A 13,810-nucleotide genomic window follows, 5' to 3' on the forward strand; every position below is an offset into this window, starting at 1 on the left:
GATCAACTTGCTACTAACACCTTTGCATCGGCAAAAGCAGACACTCGAAAGTGTGTCTGTCCAAGTAGTGAGTTGCCACTGCGGCATTTCCATTGGCAAAAGCCAGAGACGACGAGGCTGTCCAGACCGCTCGTTCCATTCACTGAGGTTGGGTTTAATAGAAAAGCAAGAATATAAAGCACAAGGCTTGTCGGCAGAGATCACGTTTGACACCGACGTTTGGTCTCTGCCTTTAGCTGCCTGAATAGCGTCAATCACCTGCATGAGTACACGTCTGAATATACGCGGAGGCTTGACAAGCGAGTCCGAAGAGGTGGGTGAAACATTTGAATGTGGCTATACAAATATGTTGCTATGACTTATAAAGGCAAGGTTAGTTTTCACTTTCCAGTAACATAAATTAGATATTGACTGCAGTTCTTTAAATGTGGCCAGATAACTGTCAAGCGCTCTCTTATTTTTTTCCCCCCAAAATGCACCTAGAATGTATTTACAGCGCTAGACTTTTTCCACATTGTTTACGTTCTATTCTACACACAACACATCATCATGGCGTGAAAGAAGTTGTTTTTCATTTCTTTTTCAAAGTTAGCCCAAACTGAAACAAAGACATTTGATTAAAAAGTCAGCCAATTCATTTTGACTCCACTTGTGTCATACCAAAACAAAAAGTTAATAGAAGTTCTTTCATTGAAAATGTTGTGGGTAGATCCACATTTTGAGTCTTGATCCAGTTTTGTCCTTGGATCCTACCAAAGTTTTTAACATTTTTGAAAAGTTCCTAAAAGTCTGTTTAGAATAATACCTTATTGCAAAAGTATTTATTTTTGCTGAATTTGAAATCGTCTAATATATATATACTGTATGTATATAGAGAGAGAGAGAGAGGTTGTAATTATGAGACGAACCGTAATAAAATGTGAAAAAAGTAAAACGCTATGAATCCTTTCTAGATGCGTGGCATATATACATTCATATACAAACATGTCCCAGGTCTTGAAGGATGGTCTTCTTGTGACATCCCACTTGCTTTGCAAAAGGAGCATAAAACGCAGCAGAGATGGAGTCCCTTTGAAATGAGGCGGCTTTTCTTTCCTCTCCAAGAGGTGGCGTTTTGGGCGGCGTTCTGAGCGGCAAGCTGCGCCTGGGTGGCTAGGGGCCGCTGTTCCGGGGCAGGCTGATCATCCTGGGCGGATGAACCGGGAAGGCGTACGGGTTCAGGGGATCTTTGGGCCTCTGCGTGCGGAGGGGAAAAGTGCACAAGCAGATCCATTTCAACTCTTGAATCTTTCTTTAGGCAGCAACGTGAACTGCCAGTTACTCATGACTACCGCCACCTTTGAGCCACAGAGTCACGAAAGCAGCAGCGTGAGTTTTGGCTGTTTGTTTTACTCACCTGGGCTTGACCGTTCCAGCAGAAGAAGGTCGACTGCGACGCTCCGTTTTCAGCGTGACGTTCCGGTCGGGACGCTCCTGTTTCGCACATGTCGCCGAGGGCGGGAAGCTGCGTCTGGCAGGCCGCTGCGGCGGGGGGCCGTGCTTCTTCGACCGCGTGCGGCAGGGCGAAGCCTGCGCTCGGAGCGCTGACGTGGGCTAGTCCCATATACGGGGGCCCCTGGGGGAGACCGGGGCCAGAATTTGCCAAGTGTTCATACATGCAGCTGCCAGAAAACTGCGGGCCGGTTGCGTCCGTGCGGGGGCAGGGCCACGAGGCCTGTTGGGAGGGATTCGAGTGGGCACCCGCTAGATCGGTGTTGGAGGTCACCGTTGAAGGTCGCCAAGCCGTCTCAAAACGGCAGGAGCGGGAGGGAATGCCGTGGCGGAAAGGCGTGTCGCTCGCAGGCCAGTGTCCAAGATGAGAGTTGGAAGGGGGTTCCGCACCAGAAAACAACACGCCCGAAAGAACTTCTGGCCCAAACTCGAACAACCTGGCAGAGTCAGGGGAAGCCTGAAGAGAGCTTTCGCCTCCTGCGGTTTTTAATCCGAGGGCCTCCTCCACATAGGCAAAGACATCGCTGGCCAGGATGTGATCCAAGTCTCGGTTCTGGTTCATCCTGAGCAGCGTGTTCTCCCACTCCCTCAGCTCGCGTTGCTCTACCTCCAGATCGTCCAGGCCACCATCACCCAGGTCTCCCAGGATCTGCTCCAGCGAGTCCAGCATGGAGTGCGACGTAGAGCCGCACGTCTCTTCCAGCTGACCCGGAACGCTGAGCAGCGCGTGGCTGTCCGAGAAGGCTCGCTCCAGAGGCTGCTCCGGGTCGCTTTCGTCTACTTGGGAGAAGTCGGTGAGTCGGGGGGCGGGATCCTGGGAATAAAGCGAGCGGTCTTGCCGGTGTAAGGATCCTAAGATGGAACTGGGATCCAGAGGACTTTCTCCCAGGGGCCCCTTGGTGCCGGTCGGGGCCGGGATGGTGAAGGCATTCAGGGAAAGGTCATACAGGACGCCTTCTCCCGTGGCTAAGTTGAAGGGCAGTTGCTGTCTTCTCTGCTGGAGGTGCTCCTCTCCCTCTTCATTCCTGCGAGGCAGTTTGGCATTTTTCATTCAAGCGCATCCAATATGAAAATGATCTTAGATCTCTCGGCCGGGCCCCGATCGTGATCAAAAGCCCCGCACCAAACGAGAACCTCATGCACACCTTTTTGAATTAGGACCTGGATCGAGATTCGACATCTGGTTCTGGCCCAGGTTTAAACGTTTAAATATTTTGTCTTGGGACACCAAACTCACTCGAAATCAGTTGACAACTTCAGATGTGTAAGCGTGACAAAGACGATCCAGATCGACTTTGTACATACGGATGCAAGTCTCGAATCCGTGTCACCTTCAAAAGATTGCCATTCGGTCCTTTTCGGGGGAAAGCGAATGGCGCTCCGCAATTGTTGAAGGTTGCTTACGTTAGCGGCTTCTGACGGGCGATGATGAAGTCAGGCCGTCCGTCTTTGAAGACCACGCGGGCGGTGGCTTGTACCCACAACCACTGTCCCGTCTTGGTGAGCAGCCGGAAGAAAGTGAAGCCGCTGTCTCCTGTCTTGATCACTGCGGCCGCAGGAAGAAGGGAACAAATTAGATCGCAAGTCAAGTCGGGAATTCGTCTCGAGGCGGAGACTCGGCGACATACTCCTGAGGTGGTTGTCGGCGCAGTACATCATGTCGGCGGCGTGAACGAACTGATAGCCGGAACCCGGGGTGATCAGCTCGGTTTCAGAGTAACCCAACACCAGTTTGCCCCTGACAAGAACACCAATGCGGATTCATGGCAATACAATTCAAAAATTGAAAGTGGAAAACAATAAAAAACAAAAACCACACGTTCTACTTTGTTGTCATGCCATTGGCGATTGAATGAAATTGTTCATCCCAGCTCGTAAGTCAGGGCGGCGCCGGATTTGACGCATCAGGTCCCGGTACCTGGTGTCCACGGCCATGGGGGCAAAGTCCATCCGGTGTTTGGTCTGGAAAATGAGAGTCCTTGTGCGGATCTCCATGACGGGCGGCGGCTGCAGAGGCGTGGCCACGGCGAACAGGGCCAACAGAGGATTCCCCTCGGGGCCGCCGTCCTCCCGCAGGTACTTCAGATGGCCGGAGAATTTTAAAGCCTGCAGGAGGAAAGTCACGCCAACATGAGCGTTTTGCACAAAAGGTCATTTGAGGCGGGGTCGAGTCAACACCGGTGCGGGGACTCGGACGTGAGTGGCGTCGCTACGTCAACAGCGAGTCAACATAGCATGGCCACACAGTGTCGAGTGAGCTTCACTCCTACCAACCGCAGGGGCCAAATTGGAGCATTTTTCTCTTCTTCCACTCACAAGAGGCGAGGGCCCGATTGGTGGATTAAGATGAAGCCCAAATGATAATCCTGTGGCCTGGGCTGCGTCATGCCCCACCCCCAAAACTGGAAATGTCTGCCTTGAGATACGAGTGGAATTCGTACACATTCTTAAATAAAATGCAAAAACATAAAGCTATTTTGCCCCATTTTTTGCTTCAATCAAACCAACCAACAAAAAAAAAAAACGTGCTGCTCATTCTTGTTTGCGTGCCTTCGCCACCAGGGGGCAGCGTGAAACGCATGAAGCCGATCAAGCTCAGAAAGATGCAGCATGTCGGAGTAATACTCATCTCGACTTATCTCGTCGTTCGTAGTAGAGGGTAAACAATACACAGCGGTGACGATTATTTGTCTACATGGTTTACTCTACCGTTTGTGTCCAAATTGTTTCAATAGCAATGCAATTACCATATGTTAGCCTGTTTTGGTGTCGGAACTTTCAGCTCCTTGTTTGAGAAAAGCAAGTTGGCCAAAATCTACTCAAACTCGGAATAGCTGGACGTGGGAAATCCATAAATTATAGAGACGGTCAAAATGTGCAAGCTATCAAGCGTTTTAAGTTCCTCCTGTAATTCTGGCCAATAGAACAAACTTTTTGTGAGTAGTGTATCAGTCACCAGGAATCCGGAGGTGTTGTCCAGAAGGCAGCGCAGGCGACAGCAGAAGTTCCTCTCCAGGAAGAAGGAGTTCTCCGGAGGCAGGAGACTGAACGAGCTGTTCTTTGTCACTTTTACGGCAAAGCAGCGAAAATGTCATCATCATCATCATCGTCATCATCATCGTCATCATCATCGGGTTTCCTCCGAACTTACAGGCGTCCGCTCCGGTCTCGCCGAGGTGGACGCCGAGCTTCAGCTGGCAGTTGAACAGCTCTCTGTCGTCGATGTGGATCAGGTCAAAGACGCTCTGCTGCACCATGTCAGACTGAGAAGGACACCAAGACAACGACATGAATGTCCATCTATCCATGCAGGGACGGCGCAGTTGGAAAAGGGGCAAAAGAAGGCAAGTCTGACCTGATGGAAGCCGAGGAAGTCCTGGATCGTGGGCGACGTGTAGAAGATGGTGCCGTCGCCCGTCACCACCAAGACGAAGCCGTTGAGCGACTGCGGAAGAGGCGGCAAAGCCGATTAGCGCAGACAACGGCGGGGATAACGCACCCGTCGTAGCGACGGCCTCGCACCTTGAGGAGGAACTCGCCCTCAGAGAAGCCGACGCCGTCCAGCGACACCGACCGCCCGTCGCTGTTGGGGGGACGGAGCGCCACGCATTTCCTGTGCTGCGCTGCAAAGAAAGTCAGACGTTTAAAATGGATTTTGTCGCCGTGGAACCCTGCACCTCTGCGCCGTGAGGCCAACGTGAGAAGCAGTCGCCCACCGCGCCGCCCGCATCTGATTAGTCGGACAGATTTTTGGACTTTTGTCATGGAGCGTTCACTTTTTCATAGTCGGTGCTTAATGGGCTCTCGCTCAAAACACGGCCGTGCGTCTTCCAGTCAATGTCATGCTGGTTTCACATATGTGCTACTAGGATAGCCTATCTGCAGCTAGGCTCTAAATGGATAAACGTTGCCTCTCCTGAGGGCTCGGCCCCACCGTCCATAAAATCTCGTGAGGCCCCTCGGGCGTTCACTGTAAATAAGAATTAGCAAAAGTATTCCAGTAGTTGGGAAGCTGAGGGATGTTTTTGCCGCTCGGGACAAATGAGACTGGCTAGTTCAAGGAAAGGACCTCTTTGAGGGTTAATCTAATCTCCCGTCGGTTCAACAATGACTCCTTTTCCCTTACGGTAATGACTGTATGGCACGCAAGGCAGCTTCCTCATCCCCCCCCACCCCCCCTCCTCCCGCTCGCTGCGCCTGGCTTTTCAAAACAAACCCGCTTGATCGGCCGCTCATCTCGAGAAGCGGGCGTCACGTGACCGCAAGAATCCTCCCGTTTGTTATTGTAGCAGGAGCCCGCTCGGGGACGGCTTCCAACTCCCGAGTTCATCTTTCAGGGCTTTGACCGATTCGCCTCAGACGCCGATCCGAAGTCCGCGCCCTCCAAGCAGCGCCTCCATAATTCATGGAGCGCAGCCCAGTTCTGCCACGGCGAAAAGGCATTCACTTTAAGCTCTCGATGCAAAAACTTGACCGCATGTGCGCTCCTGCTACCGGGAGTCTCTTTCAAGCAGAGATGGTGCACATCGGAGGCGTGGTTTTGATTGCGAGCGTGCACTAATCAACTATCGAAGAACTTTACAATCGATTATTCTCGCAATTATGACATCATTTAACCAAACACAATCGGATCAAATTTGATTAGCATTTTTCTGTTGATGATCCAATTATTGTTTATCGATAAAAAAAAAACTATGCAACGATTAAAGAATATCACACAAAAGGGACTAACGTCCTTGGCAGCATTTATGAAACGGATTCAGTTTCTGGCGTTTTCCAAAGTAAAAGCAGATGCTTGCAAATGGCCTGCTTTGACTAAACACAAAAGAATGACTCGAAAAATGAATGAAGAATTACTGTACAGTTGAGAGGAGGTCAGGAGGGCAAATTTAAGTAGGGAAAAAAGGGGCTTTAAATGGTTACTTGAGTATTAAAATCATTGCCTATTAATTTGATTATAGATTAGATGTGAATCAAAGTGCAAACAATACACAATACAAATTGAAAAAAATTTTTTTGAATTACAATATGCAAATGTTCAACATCAACAAAATACATTGAAAATAAATACTAAAAATGAAATGAAAAATAGAAACAATGAAAATGAATTAGCAAAAATTGTCACTACATACCGGCCGGATTTTGGGGGGGAAAAAAAATGTAGGAACGAATGAATGTCAATCTAAAAAAATAGACAATTAAAATAAAAAAAACACCATTCGTGGGTCCTCTATGACCACGTTTGTTTTCTCGTCTTCGCATTTGCGGAAAGCTCCGCAGATTCTTCACAAAACATCGCGTCAGACGGAAAAGAAGCGCTCGCGAGGCTTCAGGCACAAACAGTGTCCAGATTGGCACTTTCTTGATCCCATGTGGGAAATTACAAGAAGCTCTTATCAGGCTGGAATGAGTTGGAAAGCGCTGGCATACAAGGCGCCACGCCGAACCTACTGTGGAAGTAACTCTTGACTTTGAGGTATCCCACGCTGAGCCGCAGCACCGACAGCTTGTCCAGGCGGTTGCGGACCTCCTCGGAGAACGGCAGCAGCCCGGTCAGGCGCTCCAGCTCCACATTGAGGCGGTCCCGATGCCGCTTGGACGGGTTGGTCTTCACGGGCGGAGGCGCGGCACTGGACAACAACAACACGAGGGGTTCAGTGGGACCAAAACCACACATCTTCCTTCCTTCCACATGGAAAGATGAACCAGGCTATTTAATGACAGAGTCAGCGTCACTCCAAATTACAGTGCAATACTGTGGTCCTCTGCTTTAGTGCAGTCATTGAAGCAATCTTTTTTTTGGGGGGGGGGGGAATGGGTTTTTAGAGTAATGTAGACAGGCAACTCCAAATTAAGAACTGTGTGCCTTCAGTGTAGTGCCAAAAAGAGAAGATATGCCAGTGAGTGTGTTTGAATGTGTTCCTAACACGTGGAAAGAGTAAAACTATACACGTATCTTACCTATAACCCTCGCTATTCACTGAAAAAACTGGCTTTTGTGTTTAAACCAGAGTAACACGAGAAGTCCTTTGCCACCACCCTTGTGCCAAGGAGCTACGTTGACGTGAGTTGGAGGCATTCATGTGGACAAAAGTAAAGCATTGTCACCACCTTGGTGCCAGGGAACTATGTCGAATGAGCGGAGCCTTTGACAAAAGTAGTGCTTTACCACTCTCTTGGTACCAAGGAATTCATGTTGAACTGAGATAAGGAGTTGCACTTAGATAACAATGGTGCTTTGCCAGATCTAAGGGCCAAGCACCTGCATTGGAGTTGAGGAGCTTCATTTCAACCAAAGTACTGCTTTGCCAACATCTTGGTGACAAGGAACCAAATTGGAGCTGAGGGCCTTCGTGTTGACAAAACTAGTGATTTGCCACCAGGTAATGGCATCAACAGGCAATTAGTACCCTCCTTGGGAGGACGTCAATTACTCGTGGAAAGGCTTGGTCCTTAGGACGCGGTTCATTGTATTGAATGCAGTGGATTCAATTAAACAGCCTGCCCAGCCAGTTAAGTAAAGGGGGGCTAGAGACACGACTGATGCTGGTCCCTATCAACGACCTCAATGAAAACCCATCGGAGACTGCAATGACACGTCAGGGTTTGGGAAACTCCCTAATGCCCCCCCCCCCCCGAGCAAAATGCAAAATAAAAAAAGGGTTATGTCCAGCAGGTTTGATCTAATTTATTTCATAAAAAATATCTTTCATTCTTCATTGTCCTGTTTTTTTTTTCTTTTTGGGAGAGGCAGGCACCCCGTGTCCCTTATTGCGAAACACGGACAAAGCTGACCACATTGTGGTTATGACGCCAACGTTACAATAACTGTGGCACGATGACGTAGCTGACTTGTTGATGGACGACGTCGAAAGAAAACACTTCTTAGAAGTCAGCGAGTGACTACGCAAGTGTAAAGAGTGCGGATTTGAGCACGTACTTCTTCTGAATGGGCTTTTTCCTCCTCTTCACCGCGTAGACGCCAACATTTCCCTGCATGGTGGCGCTCGGGTTAGTTACAGTTGAGGTTCACTTTACTTCAACGGGAGGAAGGCAACTAGTGTCCTCCGAAGTCGCATTTAACACCGATATCCGGATTCCTCGACGCCTCCGGAAGCGGATTTTCATCAGCGGCGTCTCCACTTTGATATGTAATCCTAACTACTCGACGCGAGCCGAGGCAAAGAACATTCACAAGCGCATATCAAAAAAAAAAAATCTCGCAAGTTTTCCAGTAGACTTGGTCTTGAGTGGGCGACAGCCTCTTTTCCGCTTCGGCCAATCACGGCGCCCGATACAGGAGCAGCCGTCTAAGTCGCGCGTTGTCGTTGGAGCAAACTTTCCCCTTTGTTTCGTTCCAAATCAACAATCGCCAAATGGACTTTTTCAGTACCGTTGTACATGCTCTAAACGCAAAACTAATCCACCGCTTAATTGTATTTTTGAGGTGAGAGTGTTGAGCTAGAGTTGTACGACAGTGACGCCGCTTCCTGTGACCTGGGTTTGGCTTCCTACGACATCGCCCCCCAGCGGTAGTGGGCATTAATGGCAGGGACGCTGCGATCCCAATCCATCCATCCGAGAGCCGCTTTATCAACACGAGGGTCGCGGACATGCTGGAGCCTCTCCCAGCTGACTTTGGGCGGTAGGCGAGGGACACCCTGAACCGGTTGCCGGTCAAACAACAACCATTCACACCTAGCGACAATATAGGGCGGTGTTGTGCGAATTTAAGTCCAAACGCGCGCCTTAGTCTTATCACTAACCAAAGTCAACCAAGTGGTATGCACAATTACAGGAAATAATTCGAAGAAAACACCCCTTGAGCCAAACAGCATATGTACTAAGTCAAAGTAGTGCCCTGCGATTGGCTGGCAACCAGTTGAGGGTGTCCCCCACCTACTGCCCGAAGACACCTGGGATAGACTTTAGCACGCCCCGCGACTCTTGTGAGGAGTAGCGGATCAGAAAATGGATGGATGGATGGATGGATGGATGGACAACGTCAAAGTATTTGGAACGCAAGAACAAACGACAAATTCAAAACAAGTGTCCAGTTGTCTTAACTTTGGCGCATTTGGACATTATGCTGCACGTCAATGCAATAAAGTTGCCAGACGCGAGAATGAGGAAACCAAGTGACGCCATGAGCTGACTGCGCTTCACGGCTGGCGATTCTCAAGTGACCTTTTGAGCTTACACGTGCCTTATGCATTGACCCAGAGCCTCTCTTTCTCTCTCTCTCTCACACACACACACACACACACACACACACACACACACACACACACACACACACACACACACACACACAAAACCCTCAAGTGTAGTCTCTTTTTGCTCTCCAAAGGAGGAAATGAAAGTGCAGAGATGGCTTCTGGGCCTGCGCCAGTGGCAGCTGTTGTCAAGCCAGTGAGACTTTGATTGAGGCGGGTAGGAGTTAATGAGTAACCCGGCAGAGGTGCAACCCTCAGCAGTCAAGTCACAAGAAGCAGCAAAGATCACTGCTTGCCAATTTTAGTTTTGGATATTAACCCGCAAGTGGCGTCACGATGGTGAGTGCTCAGTTATTTTTGTCCCCCTTTCCCCCCTCCACCCTTCTTCTTTCTGGCCCTTTTCCTTTCCTGTGAGTGTTTTGACAGTGTCGAGGCTCGGTGGATGACGCCCAGCTGTGGGAGAAGTTAAGAGTTTTCTTTTAGCTTGTGCTGTTCACCGATGGATTAGGTTGACTCAAAAGCCCAACACTACCGTTGTGAAGCAGGAAGTGTGAAGACACTCTGACTTAATCATGCCGTAAAGTTGCTACTGATAAAAACAAGAAGGTTCCGGGTTTGTAATGCAAGTCCATGAAATTGCCTTCAATACACCCGCCCTAAAAAAAAAAAAAAAAAAGATATATTCGGGTATTTGAAGACTCTTAAATTGTCTGCTCATGTCAAAAAGTACAATTTCTTTGATTTTTCTTTGCTTCTGCCAACAAAGACATCCAATTCTTTCATGTTTCTGGAAATAGCCTAGGTCAGTCTATTGCAGTGAGGAAGAGGGGACACGGGGCTACACGGACTTTGTCTTTAATATGATCAAAAACGCTATTCATTCGACTGACTATTTAAATGGTTTAGAAAAAACATGTTAAGCTCACTTGAAAACGTGCCTTTGGCGTTTTGGCGAAAATCCGAGTGCTTGGTCGGTCAATGGAGGCCGCAGCCTCTGGTGCCCATCACTAAATTGTCTCGGGTGTTTACGAACGGCATACCTTTTAATGTAATCAAACGCAGTATTTTTCCAAAATACATGCGCTTCCTTGTAGAACTCTTGATTACAAAAATACACGTTACTTTCATGACGGTCTAATTTGTCTGTGATGTTTCGGGAAAAGACACATGGCGACTAAATAGTCTTCAGGTCAATCTGTTTCACAAAATTGCTTCGAATGCGTAGCAAAACTCTTCCAGCATATTTGTTGCATGACAGACTAAACCATCCTCGGTTTCCTAAAGAATATGTCATCTTTTATGTTGACAAAACCATCTATCCGTATCATTGAAAGATCACATCGCCAGTTTCTAAACTGTTGATGTTTACAAAGCCACACGTGCGACTCATTCATTTGAATTGTCCAGAAGTCTAAATGTTGCTTTAAAAAAATATATAAATCGGTTTGTTTCGTTTGTTTGCTCATAAAACGAGCATCACGCTTGGTGCATTTTTTGCTTCATGAAAGCATGACTGCGGATGCTACGGTAAACGATGACTTCTCGGCCATGTTTGGTTGCTTGCTATGGTGCCAAAGTAATGATTGTGTCCAAGAAGATTGCACATCCCTGTGAAAATGGACGAAAAATCCCATATCCCCCACCGCGTAGCTCCGCCCCTCTGGATGAGATCACATTTCTGGCTCCGTGTGTCTGGCCATCCTGGTGAGGTCATCCCAAATGAAAGAGCAAAAGGACAGCTAAGCTTGGACTTTGGTTGAAGTCGTCAAAGGCCAAATCTTGAGCGTATTTGGAAAGATACATTGCATCCATTGAAGAATGCGGAAAAACGAGATTAGATACGAGACTAAAATGTCTTTGAAAACCAGTGTTAGGTTTCTTCAAAGTGAAAACACACCAGGTTCTGCTTAGACTAAATAGTCTGTGATGTTTTCGAAAGCCAGTTAATTAGTTTTGTGGACACCCCCCGCAGGCCGACTCGAACGTCCCATCGTCCGGCTCCGCTTCTAAGCTGGAGCATGTGCAAGGTCAAGTGAACGAGGTGAAGGTCATCCTGAAGGACAACATCGACAAGGTTTTGGAGCGAGGAGACCGGCTGGACGACCTGATCGGCAAGACCGGAGACCTGCAGGCCTCTGTGAGTTTTGGACATTTGGCGTCAGGCGAGTTCTTTCGGGCGAAATCGACTTTTTTTTTGTCTTTGGTACTGAGAGTTCCTGAAAACTTTCGGGTCGGGTCTGCAACTCGGAACACAGCTGACTGAAACGTTCCAAATAGAAATGCTGTCTGGAGCGCATGCATGTCTCCCATATGAAGGGCTTATTCATGTGGGGCAAAAGAAGATCCCGCTTAGTTTTTAATGTAGCTGACCTCCAAGACGGGAGCAGTGCTGGAGCGGGGAGGTGCTGAACTGGAGCAGGACTGGAGTCGTTTTCACCGGGAGCAGGATTTATCTCACTATGGCCAGGCACTGGGACAGGATTGTTTTCCGTGGGAGCGGGATGGGACGCTATTCTCGACCCCACCCCAAACGTTTCTGGAACTCCCAAAAAGAGCCTCCTCGCAGGATATTCTTTTGGCTGCGGGAGAAGAACAGATCAATGTTGGTACTTCAAAAGCGACGTGGTAAAAGTCAAACCATGTGCTTTGGTTTCCTAAAGTGGACCAAAATGCACATTTGTAAAAGTTTGTTTCAAATGCGGCCGGCCATTTTGATGACATTGACGTTGCTGCTTGCAGGCCGACTCGTTCCAGAGAACCTCCACGCGGGTGGCCAGGAAGTACTGGTGGAGAAACATCAAAATGCTCGTCATCATTGGCGTGATCGTGCTGATCGTCCTCATCCTCATCATCCTGGCTGCCACCAAAGTGATCTAATCGGTGCACGCGGCCATTTTGGATGAATTGAAAGGGAACGAGGGGAAGCCTGTTTGAGAAGAATTGAGCAATTATTCAAGAGCCTGCATATGCAGCTGGAGGTCCATGTACGTGTATGCTTTCTTTTTTTTTTTTTGGGGGTGGCGGGTCCTCACGAGCAAGACAATCCGGTACACACGCAACCGACTTCTGCATTCAGCAAAACAAGTGAAAACACTTCCTTCCGGCACACAAAAATGGCGAAAGCCTGGTGAGGCCGACCTGAACAAAAATGAACGTAAAAGAAGTGATGGTGCAAACGTCTTGCTCTAACGTAGTGCATTAGCTCAAAAAAGAATACTCATCTGAATAGTGACATTAAGAATGGAAGCCAATGCGGTTACATGAATCGGACCTTTTATTGAACATGAGCTGATCAAAACAATACACTGCAATCATTTGCACTCTCAGTGCAATGTGCTGCGCAAATCAAGTGTCAAAACACACTGTCAACCCCATTCCTTCCTGACTGTCTCACAAAGTCTTTTTGTTTTTTTAACCCAAAACTTTTAGACATGGGCCTTTAAGCTTGTCGGCGCCGATTTCTGTGCTCCCGCCATGTTCTGATTGGATCTCGCGGGACGGGAGAAGTCACATGAATTGATTGGGGGGGGGGGGGCATTTTAAAAGGATCGATTTATGAATCAATATCAGGCTTTGAAAAGGAAAATGATTCGATTAATTTTTTTTTTTTTTGGCCTGCCCTAATTACTAGTACGACACAGTCTTACGAGCTAACTATTCAGCACTGCCTCTCACTCGTGATTTCTTTGGGGACCATGTTCAGCCTACAAAAGTATGTCATTAGACCATACTAGTAAACTTCTGTGCTAGTAACACTGCAAGGCCCAAGGAGTAGGCAGGGCACATGCTAGCAGCCTCCTTGGCCCCACCCCCCACCCCTCCAAAAAAGCCACAAGTCATTTGGCCACAAATTGTCCTACTGTGTGTTGAAATGTCATCACAGTCATGGGGGGGGGGGGGGGGTTACAAGTAAGACAGAATTCCAAAGACCACGTACTACGATGTTCTCTGGCTGCACTTGTTACTTAAGGACACGAAGGACAAAGCGTAGACTAGTCCATGGACCTCAAGCTGGATATGGAATAAATGCTCATAGAAATTGTTGGCATCACACTCCTGCTGCCTCTGTGCCATGTTGACCCACAAAAATATCCCCCACCCCC

General features: G+C 48.3%; 2 protein-coding genes across 3 annotated transcripts; one reads left to right on the top strand and one right to left on the bottom strand.

Moving 5' to 3' along the window:
* Positions 1-133: 133 nt before the first annotated feature.
* LOC109529130 (aryl hydrocarbon receptor-like) lies at positions 134-9,050 on the bottom strand. Its single transcript, XM_019892326.1, has 12 exons — positions 8,432-9,050; positions 6,943-7,121; positions 5,014-5,114; positions 4,847-4,936; positions 4,643-4,754; positions 4,448-4,557; positions 3,410-3,597; positions 3,120-3,229; positions 2,896-3,037; positions 1,397-2,516; positions 1,154-1,236; positions 134-1,123 (listed from the first exon to the last, which is right to left on the bottom strand). Coding segments are annotated over exons 1-12 (2,295 nt in total). The 5' UTR covers positions 8,491-9,050; the 3' UTR covers positions 134-1,122.
* LOC109529133 (vesicle-associated membrane protein 8) lies at positions 8,414-13,247 on the top strand. 2 transcript variants are annotated; one of them, XM_019892339.1, is made up of 4 exons: positions 8,414-8,502; positions 9,842-10,046; positions 11,680-11,844; positions 12,447-13,247. In XM_019892339.1, exons 2-4 carry the CDS (start codon positions 10,044-10,046, stop codon positions 12,582-12,584), a joined length of 306 nt encoding a protein of 101 aa, XP_019747898.1. In that variant the 5' UTR covers positions 8,414-8,502; positions 9,842-10,043; the 3' UTR covers positions 12,585-13,247. The 2 variants fall into 2 exon arrangements, with proteins under 2 accessions (XP_019747898.1, XP_019747899.1); XM_019892340.1 differs by lacking the exon at positions 8,414-8,502 and adding an exon at positions 8,620-8,642.
* The last annotated feature ends 563 nt before the right edge of the window (positions 13,248-13,810 follow it).

This window comes from Hippocampus comes, unplaced genomic scaffold, assembly GCF_001891065.2.
Source record: "Hippocampus comes isolate QL1 unplaced genomic scaffold, H_comes_QL1_v1.1 scaffold145, whole genome shotgun sequence".
Lineage (NCBI taxonomy): Eukaryota > Metazoa > Chordata > Actinopteri > Syngnathiformes > Syngnathidae > Hippocampus > Hippocampus comes.

Bases quoted from the DNA above. Each gene is read 5' to 3' on its own strand.
- LOC109529130 (XM_019892326.1), bottom strand. From the start codon at position 8,490: ATGCAGGGAAATGTTGGCGTCTACGCGGTGAAGAGGAGGAAAAAGCCC. The intron at 7,122-8,431 runs GTACGTGCTCAA...GTTGTTGTCCAG, and splicing joins AAAAAGCCCATTCAGAAGAA to TGCCGCGCCTCCGCCCGTGA. The intron at 3,038-3,119 runs GTATGTCGCCGA...CTGCGGCCGCAG, and splicing joins CGCCGACAACCACCTCAGGA to TGATCAAGACAGGAGACAGC.
- LOC109529133 (XM_019892339.1), top strand. The intron at 11,845-12,446 runs GTGAGTTTTGGA...TGCTGCTTGCAG, and splicing joins CCGGAGACCTGCAGGCCTCT to GCCGACTCGTTCCAGAGAAC.